This window comes from Lepidochelys olivacea (genome assembly GCF_965140295.1).
Source record: "Lepidochelys olivacea isolate rLepOli2 genome assembly, chromosome: 1".
In the NCBI taxonomy this organism is placed as follows: domain Eukaryota; kingdom Metazoa; phylum Chordata; order Testudines; family Cheloniidae; genus Lepidochelys; species Lepidochelys olivacea.
Window position 1 is genome coordinate 255,761,722 of NC_140411.1, and position 27,746 is coordinate 255,789,467.

Below are 27,746 nucleotides of genomic sequence, written 5' to 3' on the forward strand. Positions count from 1 at the left end.
GAAACTTTAGATGCCACATGAGTTTAGATAGAAGGCGAATGGTGGATTGCAGGCATCTAACTACCTTTGTAGGTCTGACCCCTTGCCAACTTCTGTAAACAAAACCCGAGTAGATACTCATTTACACAGTACATCCTCTTTCCACTCATTTTGCCCCCACTGTGTCCCACAGCCTGAATACATATAGGCATTCTGTTACCCCACCCCACCTATGATTAGTTCAGCAGCTACTCATTGCATTTTCACCAGGCTCTGTACATCTTTAACCATGTAAAGTGCCTACAAGGGATACAGGCAAGGGCTGGGACGTAACAAAATCAAAGTTCGGGCTGGAGACATATCAGCAAAGTTCCTATTCGTAGTGCAGGTCACTCTTCCTCAGCTGTGATATCTCTCTTCAAACTGTTGTTTCCCAGAGGAAGCTCTACAGTTTTCAAGTAATTGACTGTTAAGAATCACCAGAGCGCTCCTTTTGCCATGCTTGATGTTAAATTCAACCTGGTTGACAGGCTCTCAGCAGCCATTTTATCAAACTGGCTCTGAAATGACAGTTTTTCAAAATAACGTTTGTGTATAATGCTTAACCGCATGGGGACAGTACCAGCAAGCCCTACAAAGGCAGAATTGGGTTAGGAGTGCAGCACATGTTGAGACACACACTGAGGATCTGCATTTTTCCATTGTGGTCTGGAAAAGCATAAATTCAGAAACTTTCAAAAGGGAGACTTGTAATTATGAGAGAGCACCTTAGAAAAGAGCCATATTTTAATTTTTCCAAAAGGAAAACAGGTTTGAATGAAATACATTTTCATTCCATAAATACATTAGCAGCAAACCCTCCCACCATCACCAGCACCTCACATGGCTACAGTTTACAGCTTAATAATGAGTAATATAAACTAGCTGGACAATTTCAAGCCTCTGGTGTTCTGAAAGCCAAGTCAACCCATCAAAACTGAACATATGGAATTAAGTAGGATCACTACATGCCTCATCTCCTATTGAACTGGAAATTAAGAGGCAACACTTATCTGAAAGCCAAATGTTGGTCTCCTATACAATTTTGTGCTCAGGTACTTGTGTTATCCACCATGAGTGCTGATTTCACAGACTATTTTTTAACCAAAGCATTTAATTTGTACTTCTAGAAGGAAAGCTGAGCATTTGAATTCTCTGTATTATGCTCTGAGCCTCAGAGAGAGAACACAAACCCCTTTGAATTAAAGTGTCAAAATACACAATTTTTTTTTCTTTTAAATCCCCAACATACTTTCATGGCTTTGTCAGTTCAAGATGTTGGCTCACAGGTTCCTATGGTAACCAAATCTCATTTTTGTTTCATGATTCTTCCATCCAAAGAACGGAGCAAGGTGACTCCCTTATCCTGTCAGTGTTTGAGCAAAATATAGGAAAGATAAGAGTCAGTCTGTGCACAGTGTATTTTTATGATCTCCTTACTAGAAACTGTTCCTTGTCAACTGATAAGTGCGTCATCCATTCTCATTCAGAGTTTTAGCCATAGGGCTTAGTAAATAGGGATATAATGTTTCATTGATAAAAACATGATGCTTGGGGAAAGGGGAGTGACTTTTCCTCCCTCTTCCATCACTTATGTCCAGAGAGAGAGTCATCTGTCGAATACACTCCACTGTTAATCCTACAGTCTTCAGTCCTCACTGACTCTATTAATTCTTCCTCCTCCGAATCCTCCTCTTCCTGTGCTGAGAGACTGGATGTGGGGCCTTTACAGATTTTTAGGTGGCGAGTGAGGTGATATTTGGTTAGATAAGCCTTGGAGCATTTTTCACACACATAGTCCCTCTTTCCTTCATGGGAGTTGAGATGTTTCTTCAGGTGATTTGTCCTCAGGAACAGCTTGTCACACCTGGGACACTTGATCTGCCGTTCTCTACAAGGGATTGAAAAAAAGTTCGGTTTTCCTCATGAGACACAGCAGCTATACATTAACAGTCTTGTTTAAGTGATTAGAGGAGTTTGGAGAAAGGGGGTTGCTTAAAATAGTGATTAAATTATAACAGTGATTAAAAGAAACCAGTTTACAAATGATTTCACATATGGGGTGAGACATCTGCACAGGGTTTACAAGCCACAAAGGCTCCATATCCTCAGTGTAGGTTGCTTTGTCACACTGGCAATAAATCTACTAGGGCCAACAACTGTATAGCCTTGTTATAAAGCTCTTCTAGGGTAGAATTCATTGACCAGAACAGTTTGGTTAACCAAAACTCCATACTGGCGCAGGAAGTTGGAAGGATGGTTACCCTGGTACCAGGGATCTGCCTGTTGTTCCCAGGAAGAACTGTCCAAATTTGGCAAAATTATTTCTTTGAAAAATCTCTGTTCAGTAGACACATATTAAGAGTTTGGCAGCTAAATTCTCTAAAGATTCTGTCTGCACTGCTCCATACCGGGGCTCAGCATTGGTGCTCAGGGCCAGCTGCTGTGATACCAGAACTGGGAGCAGGGAGACTCCCTGTCCTGTGCTGTCAAATGCTCCCTAACTATCTCAGACGCTGTGGAGAATGAATCAGCCTGACAAATGCAGAAAGGACAAGAACTGGGAGGGGGATGGGTGGAGGCATTAGATTCAGCAAGGAGCTCAGGGGGCAGGGGAAGACAGATTGGCTGCAGATCCCAGGGTGGAGACTGGGAATGCGTGGACAAAGACTGGGATGAGGAGTTGATAGGTGAGAATGCTAGTGAGAGGCTGTGGCATGCTTTCTGATTCTGCATGGTCACACTGGAACTTGGAGAGTTTTCAGCTGAGAATTAGGGACAAAAATCAGTGGATTACCTTCCTTCCCAAAACTGAGGGTTGAGAATGCTATTACACAATGCAAGCAGGATGATTTGGGTTTTCTCTCTAGTAAGAAAAGCAAATTTTGCAGAAGCCTTGAAAGGTTCAATGGTAGCTTTCCTGTCAAAATATTCCATCCCCAACAGATGGCCAATAACACAGCCATCCTAGAGTTGATCAAGATGCACTTCCCCATAACCTAGAGTGATATTTATTTTCTGAGCATGTCCACAAAGTATTCTGTATTGTTTACGCCATAGGCCTGGCTCTAGACTTCCTGCTGGTTAGCTGCCATACTTAAGGTCACTTACTGTGTGTGGGTGAGTACATGCTGCTTGAGGTCCTGCCTCCGCATGAACAGCTTATCACAGTAATCGCACTTCAGGTTCTTCTCCCCAGTGTGGATAACCATGTGCGATTCCAGGTGAGCCTTTTGGGTGAACGACTTGTCACAGAGCGCGCAGCGATAATTTTTCTGACCTAGAATTGCACACACACACAGTGACAATGAAGTCTGCAAAAAAAACCCATCATTCACTTCAGAAGAATCTTTCCCTGAAGCATTAAGAATTCACCTGTCTATTTCTGCAGCTCTGTTTCAAACTCAGCATGATGACTTATTAAAACAACAGTCTGGGCTAGCCATGCAAGAAATCAAAATTTGACACCTGAGCTCAATTCAATCACTCCAGAGCTGGGAGATTTATAAAGAGGCAGGATACCCAGAGACGCTGTGCAATTGCCTTTGCAATTGCAGCGTAGATAAGGTAAATCTAATGAAGAGTTTGTATAATCAAATATTTTAAGCACTTTGGGGTACATCTGAATGGAAAGTACTCTTACAGTTAGAGTGCTGTCATTGAGTGTTCAGTACTTGACCTGAAGACTGGTATTTCAAGGTTAAGAACTGGGACACTGAACACTCAAACACTGCCTCGGTCCTATTGCTGGTTTGGCCTTCTGGGTAATCTTGGGCAAGTCTACTAATGGCTTTTAGCCAAGATAGCTGACTGCCAGATGTTGGGACTAGACAACAGGGGATGGATCAGTTGATAATTGCCCTGTTCTGTTCATAGCATCTGGAATTGGCCATGGTCGGGAGACAGGATGCCATTCTTTTGTTCTTACATCCCTTTACCACTCTGTTCCAGTTTTCCCATCTGTAAAATGGGGATAATGATGCTTACAACAAAAAGTTTGAGCTATACTGATGAAAAGTTGTATATAGGAGTTAGTAATTACCACCACCACCAGGTACCCATTTAACTAAGGCAGTCTGCAAAGATATTTACCTTTCAATTTCCTGCCTTTAAAAAGTTCATGTCGTAAACAAGCCTACTTTGTGGCTCCTATAATCCTATCGTGCAGAGCAGAGTAATTTATCCTAGGATTTCGGGCTGAAGCCATAAACCTCAAGCAATATGTAACTGGTGCCATCCACAGACTGACAGCTTATTTAGATTTAGCCTCTGAGGAATGAAGAGTCTGGATAAAGGCTTGGTTATGTACCTCAATGTGATTAAACCAGTGACTGAGGAGTTAAAGCTGGCACAGATGCATTACTGAGTAAAGGCAGTTACCACCTGACAAGTGTTCAACAGTTGACATGGAAATGAGATGGTGGTCTTGGTTCAGTTCCTAGTGGATAGGTGTCCATATCACAAAACCCCCAACATAACTGGCACTTATGTTAGCAGTCTCAGCACGTAAGGTCAAGAACTGAATGGATCTGGAGACTGTTACTCTCTCAATCCATAGGCAGGCCCTGGATACTGAGGTGCTGGGGGCGTTATCAGTACCTGGAGACAGAGACAGTGCTTCCAGGTCAAGGCTGAAGCACGTAGAGGCAGCAGCTGGGATAAGTGCATTGCTGCTGTATGTATAAAACTTATTTTGTGAATGAACAAAGGATTTCAGTCTCCGGGGCTGATAATCTGGCACCTTTTGCCAGCAGTAAGTTTACTTCAATTCAAACAACACTTTGTGAAATGGCATCTTAAAGTCCAACTCAGGCCATCTGCCTTACCTGTGTGTATCTTGAGGTGAGTCCGGAGGTTGCTGGGATCGCTGAAAGCTTTGCTACAGAAATCGCACTTGTGTGGCTTCATGCCCATGTGTCCCATGAAATGGACATGAAGTTTGGAAGGAGAAATGAAAGCTTGGGGGCACATGGAGCACTTCCACTTCCTTTCCTTACTGTGGCCTGATCCATGATTGCTGCTGTGTCCCTGGCTGGGGAGGTGGTTATGGATGTGACTGCTCAGATGGGCCTTAAACTCTGTGTAGGAAGTGCATTCCTTTCCACAGTGACAAACGTGCACATCTGGGTGTTCAGGGACACCTGTAACCCAAAAGCATTTCTTTTGATTAGACACACCATTCCTTCACACACTCAAAACATTGCTAGCCCACTTTATAACATGGCTGCATACTTTCCCCAATTTCTCTGATATTACATATAATCAAGTGCTGTGGTTTTTCTACAGCTTGTTAAATTGAGTCTTATGCATGCTTCAAAGGGTATCAACAGACTACAGTGGCTTATGATACCTGTTCTACCCACGAACCTTGGGAACACCAACTAAAGCTATTCATAAGCTACAGGATGGATGAACTGTACTTCAAGTGAAGTAATAAGCTCAACAGACAAAGGTCTGGGAAATCAGAATTCTTTCACTGACTCAGTCACTCGCTGTGCTACCTTGAACAAGTTTCTGTGCCTCGATTTCCCCACCTGTAAAAGGGTGATAGTGATACATATTCACACTTGTAAAGTGTTTGGGATCCTTGGATGAAAGGCATTATATATTAATCATAGTAATAGTACTGAGCCAAATTCTGGTAGATCTTATTCAGTTCTTAACTTCAATGGAAGTTTTGCCTCAATAAAGATTAAATACAGTTGGATAAGGACTTTAGATTTTGGTCTATCATAGTCTAACAGAATTATGGGCAGGAGCAGCATCCTCCAACCCTTGAAGTCCAATGAACAAGCAACAGTCATTTAAAATTCTTTCCTCCTTTGTGCTTGGTTCCTCCTGCTTGAAAACTAAAGGTGGACCTAGAGTTCCCTTGTTAATCAGTGCTGGCATCTATCAGGCTCTCAACTAAGCCATGCAGGTGAAGGGAAGCTTGCACTGCATTTGGTACTATACAATAGTTTGGCTCAGTGCCCTCATCCTTCTGCAAGCGCTAAGTTCACCATCATTTGTTATGTGGAAATTTAAACTATGAAGAGCATTACACCAATATCTGTTATGACCACTCAAAATCTTGAGAATCTTACACATCCTATTATTGTCTCTCCCAAGTTATGGATGACAGAGAAACAACTCTCTCGGTCCTACTGGAATATGAAATCTTTTCATTCTGAGCAGAGAGAAATGAAAGGGCTGTGATAGCAATAGTGAAGAACCTGTTATTTACACGTAGTGAATTGGAATTTATAGGAATACAATGCCACTCACTACCAAGTGCTAACAAAAAAACTTAAGGAAATCCCAACTCACATACCAGAGGCAGCATATAAAAGGGAGCTCATGTTCGACTTTGTAAAAGCAAATAAATGTGCCTGTCTTCTTACCAATCTGTCTAGCATAATCCCGACTGTAATAAAAGAGAAGCTCTTGTTCAGGAGGGATGTCCCGTGAGGTGCAGAAGTACATTTTTCCATCATGGGGATAAGCTACCAGATTCTGCTCTTCTCGATTCCTACACCAACAAAGGAGACTTTAAACACCTTTCAAAATTGTCAGCTTTGCTTTTTGTTCCCAAGCTATCAGTAGTACTAAAAGACAATGGAATCTCCTTAAAGAACTCTCAGCATCCTGTGGAGAATTTTCATTTCAGAAACAGTTCTTCTCAACTGCAATTCTACCACTTCCCTCATTCTTTATTACTAGGGATGATGACATGAAACTCATTTATTCCTATTGCTTAGTTCCCTATAAAGTCATTGCGTATTTGTGACATCATAATTGGTTGCTGTGAAAACAACTGACATCAGAGAAAGCAAACTGGAGGAAACTAGCAGTTGACCTCTTAAGAGAACTAAGACCCTTTTTCATGCTAATGCCCCTAATAAAAAAGACAAGGGAAGAGAAATACAAAATGAGTCTTATAAGCAGAATTAACTGAATTTAAAGCACTTGCAAAGTTTTCCAGGAGGCAATAGTGTCTTGCTAGCCTGGCAGATCAACTAGGTAGAACATGCAAGCAGCACTGCACCACTTTGCTAGAAGACCCAAAGCCAGGAACAACTTGATTCCCGCTCACTAGCCTGATGAAGTGAATTACAGAGGAGACCTGCTTTGTGTCTCATGGAGTAATAGGGAAAATATTATATCCTTCCTTCTGACCCACTCATGGGGCAATATTCACATCAGTTTGCACAGCTCTCCTTGCAGGCTCCCAGGTAGAGAAAAAGGTATAGCTATCAGTAGGGATTAGGAGAAAGGTAGTGAATCCCAGAACAAAGGGATGGTGTTGGCCCACATTGCAGTACCTGGAGCATCTTATCAGTAAAGGTATAAAGCAAAAATGCAAGCAAATGCCATCTTAACAGATATATTTTAAAAGGTGTGAGGAAGGGAAGAGACAACAATAGACCACCATATTCACAAAAGCAGCAGCTGGCATAAGGCTTAAAAGGACAAATGACTAGATTCAATTCACAGGTTTGGAGTGATGCTTTACCATATAATTAGTTTCCCCTGTAATACCCTGCCCAGCCTCTTGCTTGCTGCTTTACTGATTTTCTCCTAGCAACAATCCCAGCTTCCTAGAAATCCCTCAAAGGCTCGCTCAGCACCACTCTTTAATTATCACATAGGGCAGCCACTGCAGCGGGCTGCACATTCACTCTTCAAAATTTCTCTAGGCCATGGGCAGACTTCAGAGTCACATGGAGTCAAGGGGACTGGCTGTTTGCATCAACCCTCCCCCTCCCTCACAGTCCTTTAACCCCAGCTTCACTCCACGCCTGCCCTGTACCCCTACCCCTCACTTTCTCTTTTCCTTCCATTTAGTTGATCCCCTTGTAAATAACCCCTTCCAAATAAACAAATAATGGAACTAACATGACATTTGCCACCAACACGTTCACTCTACTTGTGTTCTACCCCCACCCCCACCCTGTGTCTGTCTGGTCTATTTAGACAATGTCTCATTGTTTCCTTGTACATATCAAACCCCTCCTCTTTCCCCCACCCCCACATCTGTCTGTATCCATCTGTTGTCTCTTGCCTTATCATAGATCATAAGCTTTTTATGGTACGGACTGTCTTTTTGTTCTGTGTTTGTACAGTGCCTAGCACAATGGAATGCTGGACCACAGGTGCATGGAGCTCCTATGCACTATGGTAGTACAAATAATGCAGTCTTTTTTTTTTTTTTTTTTTATAAAGGACAACACCATAGGGTCCAAATCTGCTCAATCTGGGTAAACGTAGCTCTCACCGGGCTCTGCGTACAAACATCATCCAGTTACACTCGTTTTCATCCGTTGTAATGATGTAGAACTCCAGGACACCATTGTGGTACATCTGACAGCAAAGACAAAACAAACAGTGTCAGGATAATAAGTGGCAATGACTTTGGTCAGAGCTCATCCCTTTCTTTAGGGGAGGAATTGCTTTCCTCCCACACAACTGCTATCTGACTTCACTGTGTCTTTCCCGTGCTGCCCCCAATGGTGAACCAAGCCATAACAATATAGGGGCACCTAAGCTACAGGAAGTGATTTAACGTCATTTCTTCTCCAAGCTTGTCTTCAACCTCAGAGGGTAACGCTGTACCTTGCACAGAAGTTCCCTGATCCCTCCATCGAACAGGCCTTGCAACAATCACAAATCCTTGGTGTAGAGAGAAGAGTCATACACCATTGGGACCTCATATTCCTAATGGGAGCCGCCGCCACCACCACCACATCACAAATCCCTCCCCCACCTGCGCCCCCCCACCCCTCAGGTTAGCACAAACATCCTGACCCCTGGGGACCAAGCTAGAGACTGACGTATGGTGATGCCTGACACCACAATCACTAGTCTTAAATCTGCTCATTTATTTGAATATTTTTCTCCTCCCTGCTTCCATTTAGGCTTTTGACAAATATTTTCATCTGCTTTTCTAACAGGCCAAGCTTCAGGAACAGTGGTATCTTGTGGCTCTCTCCAACTACTTGCTCCACACAGCTCAAATATTAACCACTGTATTTTTAAATATTTTTTAAATGATAGTCAGTAACTGCAGTTAACAAAGGTTTATCTGATTGACAATGAATGAATGCAGTTCATTTTTCATCACCTCTAATAGCATTAAAATGAGAAAAAGATTGCAGGGAGGTAAGGGAGGGTGTAAGTATGTACACCAAAATGAAGGTTAAAATGATTCGTTGGCCTGAATTAACTGTTAGTCTTTAAGATTGTTACCTCTGCATAGTCACCCTTGTTGGACTGGTGCCTCCTGGCATCAAGCTGTGGGAAATCTTTACAGTAATGTTGATTGTGGCCATTCACCCTCCCTCCCCATCATGGAGAGTTCCAAGGGTATAAAAATGGGAGTGGCCCCATCCATCCCTCAGCTGCTTTCCTAAGTTTGGAATTCTTGACCTGAGAATTTGGGATGGAGAGTGAATATGCAGATTTGACACTTTTGAAGAACAATTGCTGGTAAGTAACCTCTCTCTTCGAGTGGCCTCTGCGTACTATTGCTTGTGGAGATTAGCAAGCAGTACAAATACTATAGAAAGGCGGGCTGAGTTGTTCTAGGTGAACAAGGAATACAAAATTGATAAAACTATGTGGCGTGTCAAAAGAAGTTACAACATGTCACTCTTACAGCTCAGACCTCAGTGAGAGAATTTTTTTGCTGCAGACACCTACAGTTTCGAGCTTTGCAAATTCTATGAAAAAAAACCAAAAAAAAACCGTAAGACATGCACTGGATGCTGCCTTTGGATCAGTTGACTATGTTAGACGTTACCAGATGAATGAACATGTGCAAGTCCTCACTTGGGCTTAAGGGAGACTTGGGGAAATATAGACAAGTTAGCAGCCAGTGTAAGATGAAAATAGAGATTAATTGAGACAGAGTACTGTCAAGAAAGAGTGGTGCCTTTGTAATCAATCAGTTTTATGGCGGTCATAGACATAAGTCTGGATAAAAGTAACACCAGGTACCACTGGTAAGGAGCCTGTCTGTGTACCAAAATCTAGCTATAGAATGAATGCACCAATGACCTGATGTCCACGACACATCAGGAAACAGTTCACACACCCGCTCTCGCTCTTTTTTTTTTTTTTTTTTAATTTGCTGCTTAAATGAAAGCATCCCATGGATATTTGTGGTGAGTTGAACTGGAATAATATGGCTATACCACAAGGAGAGAGAATATAATGCCAGTGTCACCTTATTGGTAGCAATTGCTATGTGCTGACTGGTCAAGGAATAGCAAACATCAAAAATCCCAAGGAATTGTTCTTAATGTCAGCTGAGAATCCCAATTTTACACGTTAAGTGCTTTCCCACTGGGAACTGAGACTGGAGGGAAGTTTAAAACAATATGAAGACACTTTCACAGGACCTGTACCTGACACAGATTGCCTGCTACACACAGAGGATGAAAATCCAAGGTCTTCCTGGCAATGCAGTAGAATAGATTCCAAAGACATGGCACCAGATGGCTTAATCTAATCAGAACTGAGACTTCTGGTGCAAAGGCAGCATGGTCCTGGAGAGGCTGCCACTTTTTTTTTTTTTCCTTTAAATAATAAAGCATTGCTCCTTGGAAGCTCAGAGCTGTCAGTATGCAGTTGAGTGAACATAAACAGAAGAAGCATGCAGAACCAGTAATCCAGCATCAGAAGATGACAGGGGTGTGGACTCCAGGAAAGCTTTTTGTGGCCTGTCTTCAGAACAAAGCACTGATACTGCTGTTTGGAACCTAGCTGTCTCTGGGTACCAATGGCCTTGGATGGTTTCAAAGTCAGGACATTAGCACTGGATTAGCAATTGTATTCATTCCCAGAGTTGCAGCACTGAATGAGACTCAGTAGGTACTGAAGCCACCTCAGTCTGGGCCTGGGAATGGTTTCCAAGGTTTCAGTGCTGAGGGTATCTTGGCACAAGGAAATCTCAGCTAGGGTTTCAGAGCAAAGAAAGCTCATGGCAGCTCCTACTAAGAACCCTGACCTGGTTTCAGAAACAGTTCTACTGATTTTGTCTAGAGGGACTACCACAAAAGAAATACCTATATCCTCATTCAACTATCTTGCAGGTCCTTCAAGTAAACCATCAGCAGACATCACCTCTGGGTACTATTTAGATAAGACTAAGTATCTGACACTGGAGGGAAAACACACTTCTGGGATAAGAGACCCAGATTTGGGAGTGATGACTCCCAAAGAATGAGGGATTACAGTGTCAGTAGTGCCAGGATTTCAGCATCAGACTTGGTCATTCTAGATAGATCTGCAGACCTCTGAGCCATTTAAACTAGGAACAGAATCCAACTGCATGTGTTTCTCCTGGACTTGCACAGCTGGATCCTCAGTACGTCACTGCCACATGTAGAGTTGATGGTATTAGAAAATCAAGAGTGACAGAGCTGGTGCTAAAAAGTCAAGGGTGTCAGAATCAGTTGACCTTGAGAGATCAGGAACCTTGATGACACTTATGGATAGCCCGGAAAGGAAAACTAAAGGTTTTAAGTGCTTTCCTACATCAAATGACCTATCACTTTGGTGGGGACTCCACACAGTCTGCAATGTAACCAAATAAAACAGTGCTGATTCCAGAAGTACAAATGAGAACTCAGTGTGCAACACTATGGAATATTGGTCATCACAAGTAGCCCACTCCAGGACCTAGCCCTAGACTAGAGAATGTTCCATTATGTTACAAATTTAACTGTCAGTGCATTGTGTTATATCAGCTGTCACTAGTGGCCTGGCAAAGGCCATATTGCATAGCTGGTGTCATATACATCAGGGGTCAGCAACCTTTCAGAAGTGGTGTGCCAAGTCTAATTTATTCACTCTAATTTAAGGTTTCACGTGCCAGTAATACATTTTAACGTTTTTAGAAGGTGTCTCTGTATAATATATAACTAAACTATTGTTGTATATAAAGTAAATAAGGTTTTTAAAATGTTTAAGAAGCTTCATTTAAAATTAAATTAAAATGCAGATCTTATCAGTTTAGTGTGATCTTTTCCTTGCTGAGTTTTCCAATGTCTGGCATGTATTTGGATACTTGAAGCTGCACACAGGCTTGTGAGTGATCAGTTGTTAACTGGCTCCGAGAGGGACAGAGGACAGATTTCATGTGTGAAAATACCTGTTCACACAGGTATGTGGATCTAAATGCTGAAAGAACTGCAAACGCAATTTTCTTCAAACAGTTAAATTTCACGGGCAGTGAGGTCCAGCAGGTCAGAATAGAGGCCCCATGATCTCTCTCAGTAGCTTTAAGTGCACTTCGCAGATCTCCAAACTTTGATGCCCACAATTCTGAGCATTTTAACTGAATGAGCTGCATTTTGAAATCTTCAGCACCCATCCACTGAAATACAGACAAATCCAAGTCGCTTTCATTGAACTTTTCAGGTTTAATTAGAAAAGAAAGCATTGAGCCAAATCGCTGGAAATCTAGAAATCTGTCAGAAAATTATGATTCCAGTTCTTGCATGTACATTCCAATCTCATCAACACTGACAGTGCAACGTGCCAATAGCTCTTTCATGTGTTGGAAGTAGCGAAAAGTCGAAGTTCAAATATCCCGAGAAAAAAATGCTAGTTATTCAACAAATGCCTTCCAGGTTTCATAAAGATCCAGAATCGTTTGCCCTGGAGATGGAGGTTGAGTTAGTTTAGGTGAGAGGTGATGTCAGTTAGAAACATGAGCTTACACAGCCATTTGTCATCATCCAGTTCAGGGTAGTTTTGTCATTTTTCCGACAAAAAGGCCTTGATTGCATCAAAACAGTTTACAAAGCACACCAAAACCTTGCCACAACTTAGCCACCAAATGTTGCTGTGAAGTGGAATGTCATTATAAGCGATGTCCATCTCTTCTAGCAGTTCTTGAAACTGTCTGAGAGTCAAAGCAGGTCGAGCAACAACGACATTCACAATTTGCACCACAGTATTCATCACATTATTAAGCTCTGAATTAGAAATTGTAGCATACAGTATTTCTTGATGGATAATATAGTGAAATTTGACTGTCGGGCGGCCAGTTTGATCTTCAAGTAACTTTACAAATCCCTTCTGTTTTCCGACCATGGAAGGAGCACCATCTGTTGTCACACAAAATATTTTTCTGATGTCAACTCCTCATTCTTCAAAATGGTTTACAAAAGTTTCTGCTATATCTTCCCCTTTTGTTGCGCCATGCAGGGGTTTTAGGCAACAAAGTTCCTCCTGGATTTCACCGGAAGCACAATATCTTGCAACAACTGCCAAACGTGGAACACTGTTTATATCCACGCTCTCATCAACTACAACGCTAAACACTGCTGTGTCTTTTAATGCAGTTGTCTGCTTTTCGTTAATGTTTTCTGCCATTTTGCTTACGCATCTCTCAACTGGTGTGGCAGAGACAGGCAGTTCTTTTATTCTAGATACGCATCTTTATTTGGCAAATCATTGAACAAAACCTCTGAACTGCTGAGGAAAACTTCTTTTATGTATTCCCCATCTGTAAACGGCTTTCCGTTTTTTGCAATGCACTGTGCAATCTTGTAACTTCCTTCTGTGGCTCAATTTTAACTTACACTTAAGCATTTTAAAAACACTGCTTTGCTTTTCATATCCTGCTACCGCCTTTTTGATCGATTGAATCTTGTCTGCTTCATCAAGAAAGGTTCTCTCGTGCTTCGTTTGAAAATGTCGAACACTTGATGTGCGACAAACAGAAAGCACATACAAGCATGGTCCTTCTTTTGAATAAATCCAATGTCTGTCCAAGAAGGCTGAATGAATGGACATCTAACTTTGCTTTCTTAGGAGCTGACATTTTGTCACATGTACCCCTCAACTTACAGTGGAAAAAAAAATCGCGACGGATGGCACACACAATGTCAAAAGCAATGCGCTGTTCCATGTGACGTGATAGTGATGTAAGCAGCAAATCAGGGCTTAAAAATTGTTCCAGCACCACTCTACTGGAATATTTTTAAGGTGGGGGTGCTCAGCTGCACCCCCTCTTGCCTATCCGCACACCTCACTGCCCCAGGCTGGGGCCAGTGGACCACAGCTGGGGGCAGGTATAGAGCCCCGAGCCAGCGGCCGGGACCCTAGGATGGCAACAGAGCCCCCGGGACTGGTGGCCAGGACCCGCAGCGGGCTGAGCGGGGCTAGTGGATGGGACCGGCATCTGGGACCCCAGGACGGTAGCAGAGCCCCCGGGACCGGTGGCCAGGACCCGGGCAGTGTGAGTGCCACTCAAAATCATCTTGCGTGCCACCTTTGGCATACATGCCATAGGTTGCTGACCCCTGATATACATATACCCCCCACAAAAACCATCTTGATTTGGGGGGGTGTTAAAGAGAAGAGAGCATTCAAGTCACAGTTAAAACTACCACTAACTGTCAGTTTTGACACTGACATAAGATTTAGGGAGACTTGACATACGCTGACCTTCCAAATGTGATTGGTTGTCTTGTCTGTCCAATCTGCTACTTCCAAAGAGTGACTCTGTTGCCCAATCAGAGGTCCAAAGCAAGTCCTCACAGGAATGGTCTCCCGAGTCCACACACCTATCAGCAGAAAGGCACTGACTGCAGAATCAATTATTTAAACAACAAGTCAAACAACTAAAAGATGCAGTGTTTGTGAGATAATGTTCTGAGGGTTATACCTGGGCATCAGACCATAAAACCTTGTATTCCACAAATGGGATACAATTATTATAGAAACAAGTGCCACCACCATCATATAACGCCCCTGTGAGCCATTTGTTCTAATTACAATATTTATTTTTGGCTTCTAAAGCAAGTCATTTACTTTCAGATGAGCTGTAAAACTAAGGTCCTGACCATTTATGCCCATTAAAAATTTTATTGCATTTTCTGCAGAACCAGAAAATTATCATTTCAGTACCTACCTAATTCCCATGAATTTAGCCTACCTAATCCCCATGAATTGCCAGAACTGTTGCTGGGCACCGTTAAGTAGATTCTGCATTTCTCATCAGAGGCAAATGTATTTCTGTGATGAGCAGAGAAATTCCTGTATCCAGATTATTATTATTAAACATTTATATTTATAGCCCCACACCAATACATTTGATAGCTTCCAGGAGCAAAGCGGAAAGCTCACAGAGCACAAGGGTAATCTGTTCCCAACAAGAAGCATCACTATGCAAACCAGCTTCTCTAGCTGAAGTTTCCAACTAGTCTTCAGACCCTGGGCGAGTGCAGCGCAATAATCCAATCTTAAAGTGACAAAAACATGGATTATAATAACAAGGTCCACATCTAAAGGGAAGGTCACAACCAACCTGCCAAGTGCAGATGGAAAAGACGGCACTTGAGCAATTCTACTACCAGAACATCCAGAAGCAACTAGGGATTCAGCAAGACCCCAGACTGCAAACCTGAAGGTATGTCCACACTAAACCACTGCAGCTGTGCCTCTAGCGCTTGTTTGTAGACACTACCTACACCAACAGGAGAGGTTCTCTCATCAGCACGGGTAATCCACTTCCCCAAGAGGCGGTAGCTATGTCGACCTTGCGCCGTCTACATCGGAAGGTCGGCATAGCGATGTATCTCAGGAGTGTGGATTTTTCACACCTCTGAGACACAGCTATGCCGATATAAATTCCCAGTGTAGACCAGCCCTAACTGATGAATAGTGGTCAGATATCAACTCCGCTGTTCCTTCTGATTGTTTCCCCTAAACTACAATTGGTATCTCTATCTTATCTAAGTTAAGCGTCAAGCTCCAATTTCAGCCAGACACTGGGAAAGTTACTTAACTGCAGTGTCTGGATTTGATGACATGGAGTCCTGAATCTGGGTGTAATCCACATACTGAAGGTAACAGAGCCAGTCTGCTTCACTGACTCCCTTAACTATCTAATAAACAGGAAGGATAACTTAATAAAATCCATTAAAAGAGAATTTTTAAAGCAGATGAGCAATCATCCAATACTATCTCCTCCCACACCCCAGGTGGCTTCCCCAAAAATAAAAATGGATTGCACAGACTCAAAAGCAAGTCAATCAACCCAGCTAGGGTCTGCTGGCACATCAACAGTACTAAAGCTGCTAGTAGGTCTAGCACCGTGGCATCATATTGGAAACCTGATCTTCATCCATTGCCAGGAGATAATCTTCCAACACAATTAGTACAACCTCTATACCATATTCAGGTCTAAAACCAAACTGACCGGTGTTAGGAAAGTTAGGACTCATTATTGCTAGAGCTGCCTCATCACAATCTCTTTGATAATCTTCCTCAAAAAAGAAGACTCAAGGTAGGGAAGGATTGGTAATACTGACCATGTCAAGAGAGAACATGTCAGTTCTTCAACTGGTTTAAGTCCATCTAGTTTCTTTGACTTCAGTGGAGCTATGGAGATTTACACCACCTGGATCTTGTTCGATCTGAATGGAGCCTTCTTTCAGAAATGCTGGCTCCTTACTCTTCCACACATCAACAATCTCTTCTAAAAGAGACTAAATACTTCTTGAATGAAATATGCAAGTCTAAAGTTATGTTTTACATGTATACTTCACTTATTGTGGCTATGCAACATTTCCAGCATTTCAGAGTAACAGCCATGTTAGTCTGTATTCACAAAAAGAAAAGGAGTACGTGTGGCACCTTAGAGACAAACCAATTTATTTGAGCATAAGCTTTCGTGAGCTACAGCTCACTTCATCGGTAGCTCACGAAAACTTATGCTCAAATAAATTGGTTCGTCTCTAAGATGCCACAAGTACTCCTTTTCTATTTCCAGCATTGAAAACAGAATATATTTTGCCTAGACAGGAATACTGCAGGACCTACTTATTGCTGAATGGTTACTAAAGAGAAACAAATAAATTTCCTGCGCTAATGTTTTGGCTAGACTAGACATTAAAAGTATGTTACAACACATTAGCAAACACGTCCGAAAAGTCTAGTGCAGACAAGGCAGTATATACTTTAACATGTGCTAAACAGGGTGAGTTGAAGCTTAGGCTTTGCTCCAGCCTTCAATCCGACCAGTCTAGCACATCATAAAATACACATTGCCTTGTCTATACAACACTATCCAGTGTTAGCTAACACATTTAATAAGCCACCCTAAAACCCTAGTCTGGGCAAAGCCCAAAAACATGGCCACAGACCAACACTTTGCGCACTGTAAGTGATCATGGTGACTGTCTGAGGGGAACACCTCTGGAGTCACCTTCTTAATGTGTAGACCCTTTCCAACTGTGTTCCATAACTATATTAATATCACTGGGGTTTGTTTTACTGCTCTGTAGAGATATATGATAAATAGATCTTCCTTACCTACTTCAGGTGCCATGATAGACTGCCGGAGAACAAGCTGTTTTGGGAGAGAAAGTCTGGCTCGGCTCTCTATTGGGGTGTCAGGAATGAAGGTTACTGGCCCATGATCTGGGCAATCTGATGGGTAGGCCTTGTCACACAGCGTGCACCCTGTGGGTGTAGAAAAAGGACAACACAGTTCAGTGAGGTATTATTTATTATTTGTATTACAGTAACACCTAGAAGGCCCAAATGACACAAGGCCCCACTGACACACATAAGGTGGGAGGAAGTACTATTATACCCCTTTTATAGGTGGTGAATGGAAGCAAGAAAAATTAGGGCCTTGTCCAAAGTCACATAAGAAATCTATGACACAGCTGGGAATGGAGAAATCCTACCAGGATCAGACTACAGGCTTCTTCTGACTGGTAACTCATCAGCTTCATTGGATTTTAACCTCATTAAGATTAATATGTTGTTTTAGTCAGAAGAGCTACTACATAAAAATGGCCCCTTCTTACTCCACACAGATTTGCTTTGCGATGCCTCTACCTACTTTACTGACTTTAACAAGTTTTTCTAACCTTATCCCTGCATATCCAGGGTATGAAAAAGGAAGTCTATTCTTCCTTCTGCATCAGCAACAAAACTGGAGCAGAGTTCTTATTGCAGCATCCTTTTTACTGGTACTGATCCAAGTGGTAGAAAAAACAGCTTCATTTGAAATCACAGGTGGAGTAAGATTTACTGGCAGTTAAAAAATACTGGCAGTTAGCCATCTTTCTGACTTGCATATTCAGCACATCTGACAAGTAACATGTAGACTGCTCATGTGTGTAGAATTTTTTAGTGAAGGGAGGCTAAGACTTCAGGATTCTTCCATTTCACCACCATCTTAAAGGGTTTTTTTTTTTAAGCTTCCTGTCTATGATCTTGCCACACGAACACCTTATTTCCAGCAGAAACTGAAACCCCTGTAGAGGAACTTATTCGTATATACTTATACTGTGTGAAGTCTATCACTAAAATTGAATTTATGGAATGCCAGTGAAAGGAATGGAAATTTGTTCCCAAGAGTGCTCAGTGGAGTAATTTCCAATAGCTGTCACTAAACATAAATCTCTATAGAACACTATTGAAAATTATTTCCATCCACTTTAAATACAATCGGGAGAAGTATTTTACACTATGACTGACTGTCACATAAAGAGTTTGCTGCTCTACTTCATTATGAACAGAGCTGACAATCCTCACCCCTCCATAATACCTCATCTCTTCACCTGGAAAGATGCTACATAAAAATTAAACAATGGCAGATTTGTGTGTGCATCCTGGAATTAATGTGTTATGGGTCAAATTGCAATACCCTTACTCAGAGTGAGTGGTATCTCCCCAAGTGGTCTCACCAACTCCAGGAGGACTAATGGTGGTATTAGGTATATTCAGTGTGGCAGGTGATCAGCTGGTATAACCTGTCACAGCTCTCATAAAGTCAACAGAGCTATGACAATTTATACCAGCTGATGGTCTGCCCCCAAAATGAATAATGGTGTCATAACGTGACCCTGTATGAAATACATATTGAATGACTATATGATCACATCCACATCCATTGCTGGATGGATGAGTGTGTAGGGCTGACATTAGAATGGATTAATGCATAAGGATGATTCTCATGTTTAGAGCAATTGCAGTAACAGGTTGATAACGTGAAATAGCCCCTAGTTCAACAACTGAAAGATAGTGTGGAAATGAATGAAAATACAACACTTAGAATGGCATCATTAACTTAAAAAAAAAACACAATTGGACATCTACATCTTGTAGTGGAATGGATGAGAAAATTCATTGCCCATACTTTATCTGAACATTAGTACTCCTATCTAGAGAATCTCAAAGTATTTTACAAATAATAATTTTAGCCTCAAGATATGTGAGTAGTTATTAGCCTTGGTGTGTGCTTTCTATTTTCCCTATTTGTAAAATGGAGGCACTGAAAAGAGGCACCAATCTTCCACAGTAACCACGGAAAAGAAATCCGCTTGAAGTAACTGGAAAAAAATCTCTTCCATCCTTACTTTCATGTATCTGGCCACAAACTCATTTTATTAAGAAGTAAAATGAAAAGCCAAAATGAAAGCTTTCAGCTGAAAAGTTATTTTTTACGATAAAACATATGTCTACACTGCCAAAAAAAGGTGTGCTCTTAATCTGGATTAGCTAACCTGCATTACCTAATTGGGGTTGAAACAGGAGTTTAGACACAGCAACTCTGCTTTTAATTGAGGTTAGCAGCTCAAGTTAAAGCCCATAACAAGCTGCTAATCCCCGTTAAAAACAGTTGCTGTGTCTACACCACTGTTTCAATCCCAGGTTAGCTAACCCGAAATAAGAGCATACTTCTTTTGAGTAGTGTAGACACACAAGAGTAGCATTCTGCAATGCCATCAATTTATGCTTTGTCAAGTCCTTACAATCATTTGATATCAGAGAGATCAGATTAAAAAAATCTCTACATGCACATAAAATCATGCAAAATGTGGAGATTTTTAAACTAAATGTGTTTCTTCTTCAAATGCTTGACTAGTCGATCGGGGATTCTGATGGGATGTAGTAGGACAGAGAAAGATGAAAACCAGATAATGACTATGATGCTGAAATTTAAAGGCCTTCATATTAAAATCCAGCCTCACAGTTAAGTGGCAGCAAGCCAGACAGACAGGTGGTGGAAGTACTAGACAGACACAGATCTCTGCCACAGGAAATGAACTTTGTGATAATCTCATGCACTACCCTTCAGGTAGTCCAGGAGGGATGACAGGCTCTAGAGCAAGTCCCGAACTCCTCCTCTTGAAAGATCAGTTAGCCTCAAAACACAAAAACTCTTTTATAGGAGTCATTGGAAAAGTTAGAAGAACGTCCCTTCCCCTCCTTTCTGGATTTTCTGTTGAGTGCCTCATTTCTCATGGCTCTTTACAAGTCATTCTATGTTATAATCATGGATATATACATGTGATGTAATTAAAACTTGTCAAATTAAAAAATTCATGCAATAAATTTCTTTCTTAAAGGACATTAAAGGTCAAGAAATCCACAAAAGCCAAAAAGTTCACAGGATAATGATTAAGATTCCAACCTCCAGGCAAAGTGAGAAGACAGATACAACAGAATGATGTTAAAATGGTGACCCATTATACCTAGTTGTTGGAGGTTTAATCATCCTCAACTGTAAATTTTTCTGCTTTTTTGGGTTTGTTTAATGGTCTTAACGGATTCCCCACCCCCACTAAAAGACATCTATAAGGCTCGCTGCAATAGTCTTGATATTCGCACCCCTTATAACAGTTACATGATAAATGCTACCCAGAGGTAGAAGCAAGCACACTGGCACACTCACATATGGTAAACAAGGTAGCCATATTCTCCTTGTTTGAATTGGAGTCTTCCATTTGCAGAGATGATGGTACAAAGGCAAGACTGTCTGAAGACACATCCACATGGCCTGGCCCCATGGCTACTTCCTGGTTTATGGAAGACACAGCCACAGGCTCGAGACTGAGGCCCACTTCATGCAAGGAGACAGATTCCAGGGAAGTTAGGTTGTGTGAGGTAGAGAGCGCCACGCTTACAGAGTTGGTGCTCATGGCCACGGTATGTATGGAGTCATTTAGTGTGCTGTCCGATATACCGCTTACCCGGCCTGCAATGTGGTCAGGCTCCATGACAACAGGAATCTCCAAAGTGTTACCATGAATGGGTATGACACCACTATGACCCACTGCATCTGAAGCCAAGTTACTGCCTACCGTGTCTACAGCTAATGGTGCATGATTCCGGGAGCCATTTGGGATTTGTGAATGATCCCCAGCTACATCATCCATCGTAAGCTCCTCAGTCATCCCATCAGTAGATATTGGACTGGTTACCCTCGAAACACTCTCCATAGCGATTGTGGTATCCAGTGCTACCTCATGGCTGTCACTAGGATGTAGGGTTTGAGCACCATGTGTGTTCACTGCACGAGAGTCCATGGAGACAATCCCTGGTTCCAGGCCCACAGTTCCACTGGGTTGGAAGGGATCTAGGGCTGAAGGATTATTGGAGACAGATAAAGCTGGATTGCTATCGACATTTATAGTGTTGGGGTGGATGTACTGAGGTGGAGGTCTGTCAGCTAAATAAGATAAAATACCTGATGAAACGGAAGAGGTGGAGAAAAGGAAAAAAAGAAGAGAAGGTGAGTTTACAATATCAATTTTCAAACAGTAATAAACAATCCACAACTGCAATCCATTTAATCACACTTTATTAAGATCTCTTTATGAGTCTATCTGCAGTTTCCTTTAAACATTCCCATTTATTTTCAATTAAGTTAAGACAAGACTCAGGTAAGTCTTACAAATACAAACTCTTGGCAATTCTGAAACATCCCAATCACAAAGAAATATGCGACCACCATAAACCTTTCCCAGTGGCAATATAGGTGCAGTTTAAATTTGTAAAATTATGATGAATCACCTTTGCTCTTTTCCACCCACCAAAGCAAATGCTCTATTAATCTGATAAACTCAGGATTGCTGAGACTCTGGCAACATCTGACCCAGACTTCATAGTACAAGGAGTCAGAAAGAGTTTACATGGCAATTTGGGTATAAGTATGCTTTGCTTTCTTATACAAAAGAACATCTCAATGAAGTCTTCAAAAGATTGCTAGTGGAACTGCACATTTCATATTATGTGATGATGCCAATATACTTCTGTTAGGATTAAAGAAACTGGAGGAACTCCTTCAGGATTTACCCATTTATTTTAAAATATATATTTTATACACTTGTTTCAATCATTTGTATCAGCCAATATGTCTGGCTACAGTTCTTCCTCCAGAACCCATCTATTCAACTCCTGGATCAGCTGGGAGAGCATCATTCAAGAGTAATATGAAGGCATTTGCTCTTTTCCCTAAGGGCTAAGTCACCACTTCTTCAGCAACCCTAAACCTTTTTGCGCTAGGGACTGACAGCCCGATATAAGGACCTGAATCCTAGTGCACCTGCCCATCAGCACCAGCCACCCAGCACCCTCGCATATAGTCTCAGGAGAGAGGCCAATGGTGCACTGTAGGGAAAGGAGGCCAGCACCTGTGCTGGCTGTTTAGGGTCACCATTCTGTATATGGTCACCATGCTGAGGCCTGTGAAAAGCTGGGAAGCCTCAGCAAAACAGAGGGAGCACAGTCCTTCAGCACTCTGTTAAGGGGAAGGAGGTAGGGCACAGCTTTCGGGAAAGGGGCAGCGGCCCTTTGCCCCATGCCCTCCCCACAGCCCGTGCAGAAAATAGGGGAGAAAACGGCCAAGGCAACCTCCAGAACCTCACCACCTCTCCAATGGAAGGGCATTGCATTAAATAACATGGTAATTTTCTGCACTTTATATAGATTTAGAATAGATATATTAGACTTGAGGAAGAATCCAGGGAATTTGTCATAAGGAATGCCATGCAGAGTATTCTTTCACAGTCTTTAAGTATGCACAGAAGGGGAAAAAAAGCTACGTAGCTCTTCAGGTGTTCTGTAACAGCACCTATCTCAACTTCAATCTTCAGAGCTATACTACTTACCAGGTAGAATGTGTCTGAAGTAGCTGCTCTCCAGGTGAGGATAAGGTGGTGGAGGTAGGGTGTAGTTTCTCTCTGGTATACCACACATCACTCCTCGATCCCCAATACCCATTGGGAGCATCAGAGATAGGGCAGAGGGCAAGGAACTCAAGGAGGGGCCCAAGTTTGGAATTGCAACTGGCAAGCCTGCAAGAAGAAAATGTCCATTAAAATTCAGTGGAACTATGTAAGTTTAATGAACATGTAACCAAGACAAACGTTTACTAAAGTCTTACGGGTTTAGTGCAGTGTAGGAATATAGTCAAAATTCCCATTACCGTTAACTGGGGAACAAATATTTCATAATGGGCTCTTCAATCTAGCTGACAAAGGTATAACCCGATCCAATGGCTGGAAGCTGAAGCAAGACACATTCAGAGTGGAAATAAGTCATACATTTTTAATAGTGAGGGTACTTAACCATTGGACCAATTTTCCAAGGATAATGGTGACATTACTGCCAATTTTAAAATCAAGATTGGATGTTTTGCTAAAAGATATGCTTTAGGACTTATTTTGGGGAAGTTCTATCACCTGAGTTAGGCCAAACTAGATTATCACAATGGTCCCTTCTGTCCTTGGAATCTGTGAGTTATGCAGCCAAAACCACACACACTGCACTGAGCTATGTGAATTTACATGTTCTCTACTATAGGGGTTTCCCCTAGTTAGTACAATGAAACGTCTCAGCTTTCATGTGCATATTTAGAATGTTGCCAGGAGCAATCTGAGGGATAAACAGAACCCAGTGTTTCCTAAAGCATGTTCTACATCTGCCTTTTCCCTGTAACTGCAGATTTTTATTCCAGGTGAACTCCCAGCATATAATTTTTACTGATTTATTAAGATACAAGTACGTGCAAGTATTATGGCTGTATTTATGGTTAGCAGTTAGAGCTTTTTTGTTTAACATATTTGAAAGTTTTTGGTTAATTAAGAAAATGTCATTTCAAGTTTCTTTAAATTGTGTATCATTTTCTTTAGTACAGAACTTTGTTTATTAATTTTATTATGGGGCTGGGATGGGGCAAAGGGGGAGAATGAATGGAATAAACAGCAAAAGGAGAAGGTAAAAAAAGACGGAAGGGGAGAAGAGAGAGAGAAGGATGTACAGGACTATGGAGGGCATGGGAGATAAGACTGACACTGGAAGGACTGTGAGAATGCTGGGGCAAACAACTGATCAGAAGACAGAAACTGTCCAGGGTTCAAGTTGTGAAAAGCAGTCCACTGACACTGCTGGGGTCAAGGGACTGTGCAGGCACTGAGGGCATGGAGTCCTAGCTGGGCCTACCTTGCCTTGCTGCTGCTCCCAGGGGCTGGTTCTACCTTGGGAAGTCATGCTCCATTTCCCAAGTGGCTGAGGCAGGTGGAGTATCCCCAGAAGACATATCATTTCTTCTAGAATCTGGGGTTCTGCTAAGGTCTAGCTGGGCCTCCTGCCCTATGGCTGCATTTTTATATACTGTCTCATTCTCTGTTTTATGTTTTCACTTGTAATGGACACTTCTGTGCAACTTCCTGAAAACTTTGTCAGGAAAAGAGGTGTGTTTTATCATTTAATATAATCTGAGTGTGGCTTTTACATAGTCTGGGGCAGATTTCTCAGCAGCAGTTCTTATTTCGAGGGACTCAAACACCACAATGATGAATGCAGCACAAAAGGAGAGAGAGAGACAGGTAGCTCATTAATACCCTATTAAAAGAAAAAGGAACTTTGGCAGGAACTGTGTGGGACACATCCATTCTTGCCACAGAAAGCACTGCTTTTGCCTTGTCTACACAAGCAACAACTTTCAGGTGTCTCTTCATCCCACAGTGTGGTTTACAACCATGAGATCAAATGTCAAATCTGCTCATTTCACCCCCCTGAGGACTCCAGCCTTCAGAGGACAAACCCAGATGCCACTATCCAGCTATGAGCACTTCACACTTATGCTACTTTGGTTTTCAACTGTTATGCAAAATGCAAATCCATAGCAAGTGACAAGTATCATCAGCCCTTCTTGCAACTCTCCAAGTTACCTGGTGCCGGTATGGCATTGTGAGTGGGTGATGCAGTCAGTCCCAAGTGACTTCCTGAGACAGGCAGGGCATTGCTCACAGAGGATGAGGTCAGCTGGTCCATCCCTACCGAACTCAGGTTCATTTCATTCATCCTACAAAAACAAACAAACAAAAAGAATATCATTCTTAAGTTTGTTCAGTCCTAGAAAAATAAGATTTGTATACAACATATGTCCACTAATCAAAATGTCCACCTCACTAATCTAAGCAGACAATATAGTTTTCCCCCATTATCAAATGGCACACATAATTTTTGTAGATAACATATATCTAACGTTGATCAAATTAGATAAAATGAAACAAAAATCAACACTAACAGACAAAAATGAGATCTCAGCTCATTCCCTGCTGCCCAAGTATTGAACAATATTGCTGAATGAAAAGTAATTGTACATACTCTTATGCTGAAATATCCAGTCCCTATAGTACAAAAGAAAGGAGATCTGCTTTATGTCTCCATTTTTAGGATTTGTCAGATTTGCCTTTTGAGGGGAGCTATTTGATTTCATTTTTTAAATAAACCACAAGCTAGAAAAGACCTCTCAAGACTCAAAACACTTTACTGTGATCTAGATTCTGTAAATATATCTTTACAAGACTGTCACCATAATTACAAATAGCTGTATTAGTTCCTTCTATACTGTCAGTAGCTGGATTGTTTATATTAGAAGTTGAACAACAGCACACAGGCATTTTGATTTTTATGGTTTATGGATTTAAACTCATTTTTTAAAGGCAGAATCAAGCTAAATCTTTCTTGGGTGGAACAGATGACTCAACCGGTAATAGTTGTTTGCACTGTTGTTATAACTGCGTTGGTCCCAGGATATTCAAGAGACAAACTGGGTGAGGTAATATCTTTTATTGGACCGTTGGTGTAAGTGACAAGCTTTGGAGATATAGAGGTCTTCCTCAGGTCCTAAAGAAGAGCTCTGTGTAGTCTGAAAGCTTGGCTCTTTCACCAACAGAAGCTGGTCCAATAAATGATATTACTTCACCCACCTTGTCTCTCAACTAGGTATAGAACCTTCAACTCACTAAGGGCTAGTCTACAGTGGCAGCGCTTTAACATGGCTTGTGTAGTCGCTATGCTGCGACTACATAAGCCATGTTAAAAAACTGCAAAAAAAACCACCTCCACGAGGGGCGCGGCACCTAGCACTGTAGCATTATCTACACTGGCGCTTTACAGCACTGAAACTTGTTGCATTCAGGGAGGTGTTTTTTCACACCCCTGAGCGAGAAAGTTGCAGCACTGTAAAGTGCCAGTGTAGACAAGCCCTGGGTCCACTATGACCCTGGAAAGTAGCGACAAAGTCACTTCCACAGGATGGCTGTTCTGCGAGTAATTAATTGGTATTCAAGCTAGTACACTTAATGGACATGTGTACACATCACACTACACACTAGTTGACAGTCTCAGCAGAAGTCAAGGACTAGTTCAAACATGGATACTAAAACTAAACTCTCTCTCACCCCATTTAGGGGTCCCTTCCAAAACAGAATAGACACATACTTGGCAGGATTGAGGGCAGCAATTTGGATTGTCACTGCCTATTTTACCTACTTATGTTGACAAACCAAGCTCAAGACTTTCAATCCAGCGCAGATCACCAGCATTTAATTAGCTTAGACAATTGGAAGGAAAACTATTTTGCAGAAGTAGCCAACAAAATTTCAAATCCAGGTAGGTTAACGCACATTTTCCTTGTCATTCAAAGTTCAAATCCACACACACGCCCATGACCAAGTTTTCAGTTTGGGGATTCAAGTGCTGATCCTGACCAAACATATGCACGTGCTTGCACTTCCCACACTGACTTTCCATGGACCAGGGCTCTTTTCTTGCTTTGATGCTGCTGAGGAAGTCTGCCCAGGGATGCTCCCATCCCAGGAGCTCCTGCTCCTCCATCCCCCTCCCCGCAGCTCAAGTGGCTGCGGAAAGCCCCCGAAGGGGAGGCTCGCCCAGCAGCCGGCACCACCAGGTGCAGGACACCAGGGCAGGGCTGAGGTCTAGCTCCGAAGCTATAAACCAGGGCACGGCTAAACAGCGAGTTTTACGGGCGACTTTCAACGCCTCGAGTCTCTCCGCCGCGGTCTGGGACTTCCGCGCCCGATCGGCCAGGGCTTTCGCCCCGCGGCGCGGCCCAGGAAACGGACACCTGCAGGCGGCCGGGCCGCCAACAGGGAGGCGGCGGCGGCGGCGGCCGGCTCGGATCCCGCAGGACCAGGGGCCGCCCGGAGAGCCGGGCCGGGGTGGGGGCCGCACGGCCGGCGAGGAAGGGGGCGAGGCTCGGCGGCTCCCCCCCGCGCTCCCGGCACAGCGGGCCCGGTCACACTCCCCGGGGCCCCGCCGCCGCCGCTCACCTGGGGTGCTCGGGCCTCGGGCCGGGCGTCTCCCGCAGGCAGCCGCAGCATCGGGCCCCTCAGCCCCCGCCCTCCCGCCGGGAGCCGCTCCCCGCTCGGGCATCCGCCGGGCTCCCGGGCCGCGCTCTCGGGGAGCCGCCGCCCCCGGCAGCGAGCGGCCGCCCAGCCCCGGCCAGAGCCCCAGCGGCCTCATGGGCCGGGCGGGGAGACAGCGGGCGGCCGAGCGGCGCGAGCCCCGCCGCGGGGAGGGGGCCGGACGCCGGCACAGGCCGAGAACCCGCCGGCCTCGGCCCGCGGCGCCGCTTCGGCTTTGTCCGGCCGCGGCATCCAGGAAGCGCTGCCGCG

General features: G+C 43.0%; 1 protein-coding gene across 2 annotated transcripts; it reads right to left on the reverse strand.

Annotated features, from left to right (window-relative positions):
- Positions 1 to 747: 747 nt before the first annotated feature.
- Positions 748 to 27,746, reverse strand: PRDM4 (PR/SET domain 4). 2 transcript variants are annotated; one of them, XM_084630579.1, is made up of 11 exons: positions 27,402 to 27,746; positions 24,993 to 25,126; positions 22,929 to 23,114; positions 20,711 to 21,505; positions 17,332 to 17,481; positions 14,461 to 14,600; positions 8,276 to 8,361; positions 6,402 to 6,529; positions 4,845 to 5,159; positions 3,130 to 3,298; positions 748 to 1,909 (listed from the first exon to the last, which is right to left on the reverse strand). In XM_084630579.1, the coding sequence occupies exons 2-11, from the start codon at positions 25,123 to 25,125 to the stop codon at positions 1,606 to 1,608; spliced, it is 2,406 nt and encodes an 801-aa protein (XP_084486705.1). In that variant the 5' UTR covers position 25,126; positions 27,402 to 27,746; the 3' UTR covers positions 748 to 1,605. The 2 variants fall into 2 exon arrangements, with proteins under 2 accessions (XP_084486705.1, XP_084486706.1); XM_084630580.1 differs by having other exon boundaries at positions 14,461 to 14,579; positions 27,402 to 27,745.

Excerpts from the sequence above, each read along its gene's own strand:
- PRDM4 (XM_084630579.1), bottom strand. The coding sequence starts at position 25,125 with ATGAATGAAATGAACCTGAGTTCGGTAGGGATGGACCAGCTGACCTCA. Across the intron at positions 23,115-24,992 it reads CAATGCCATACCGGCACCAG|GCTTGCCAGTTGCAATTCCA; the intron begins GTAACTTGGAGA and ends TTCTTCTTGCAG. Across the intron at positions 1,910-3,129 it reads CATGTACTCACCCACACACA|AGAACGGCAGATCAAGTGTC; the intron begins GTAAGTGACCTT and ends AATCCCTTGTAG.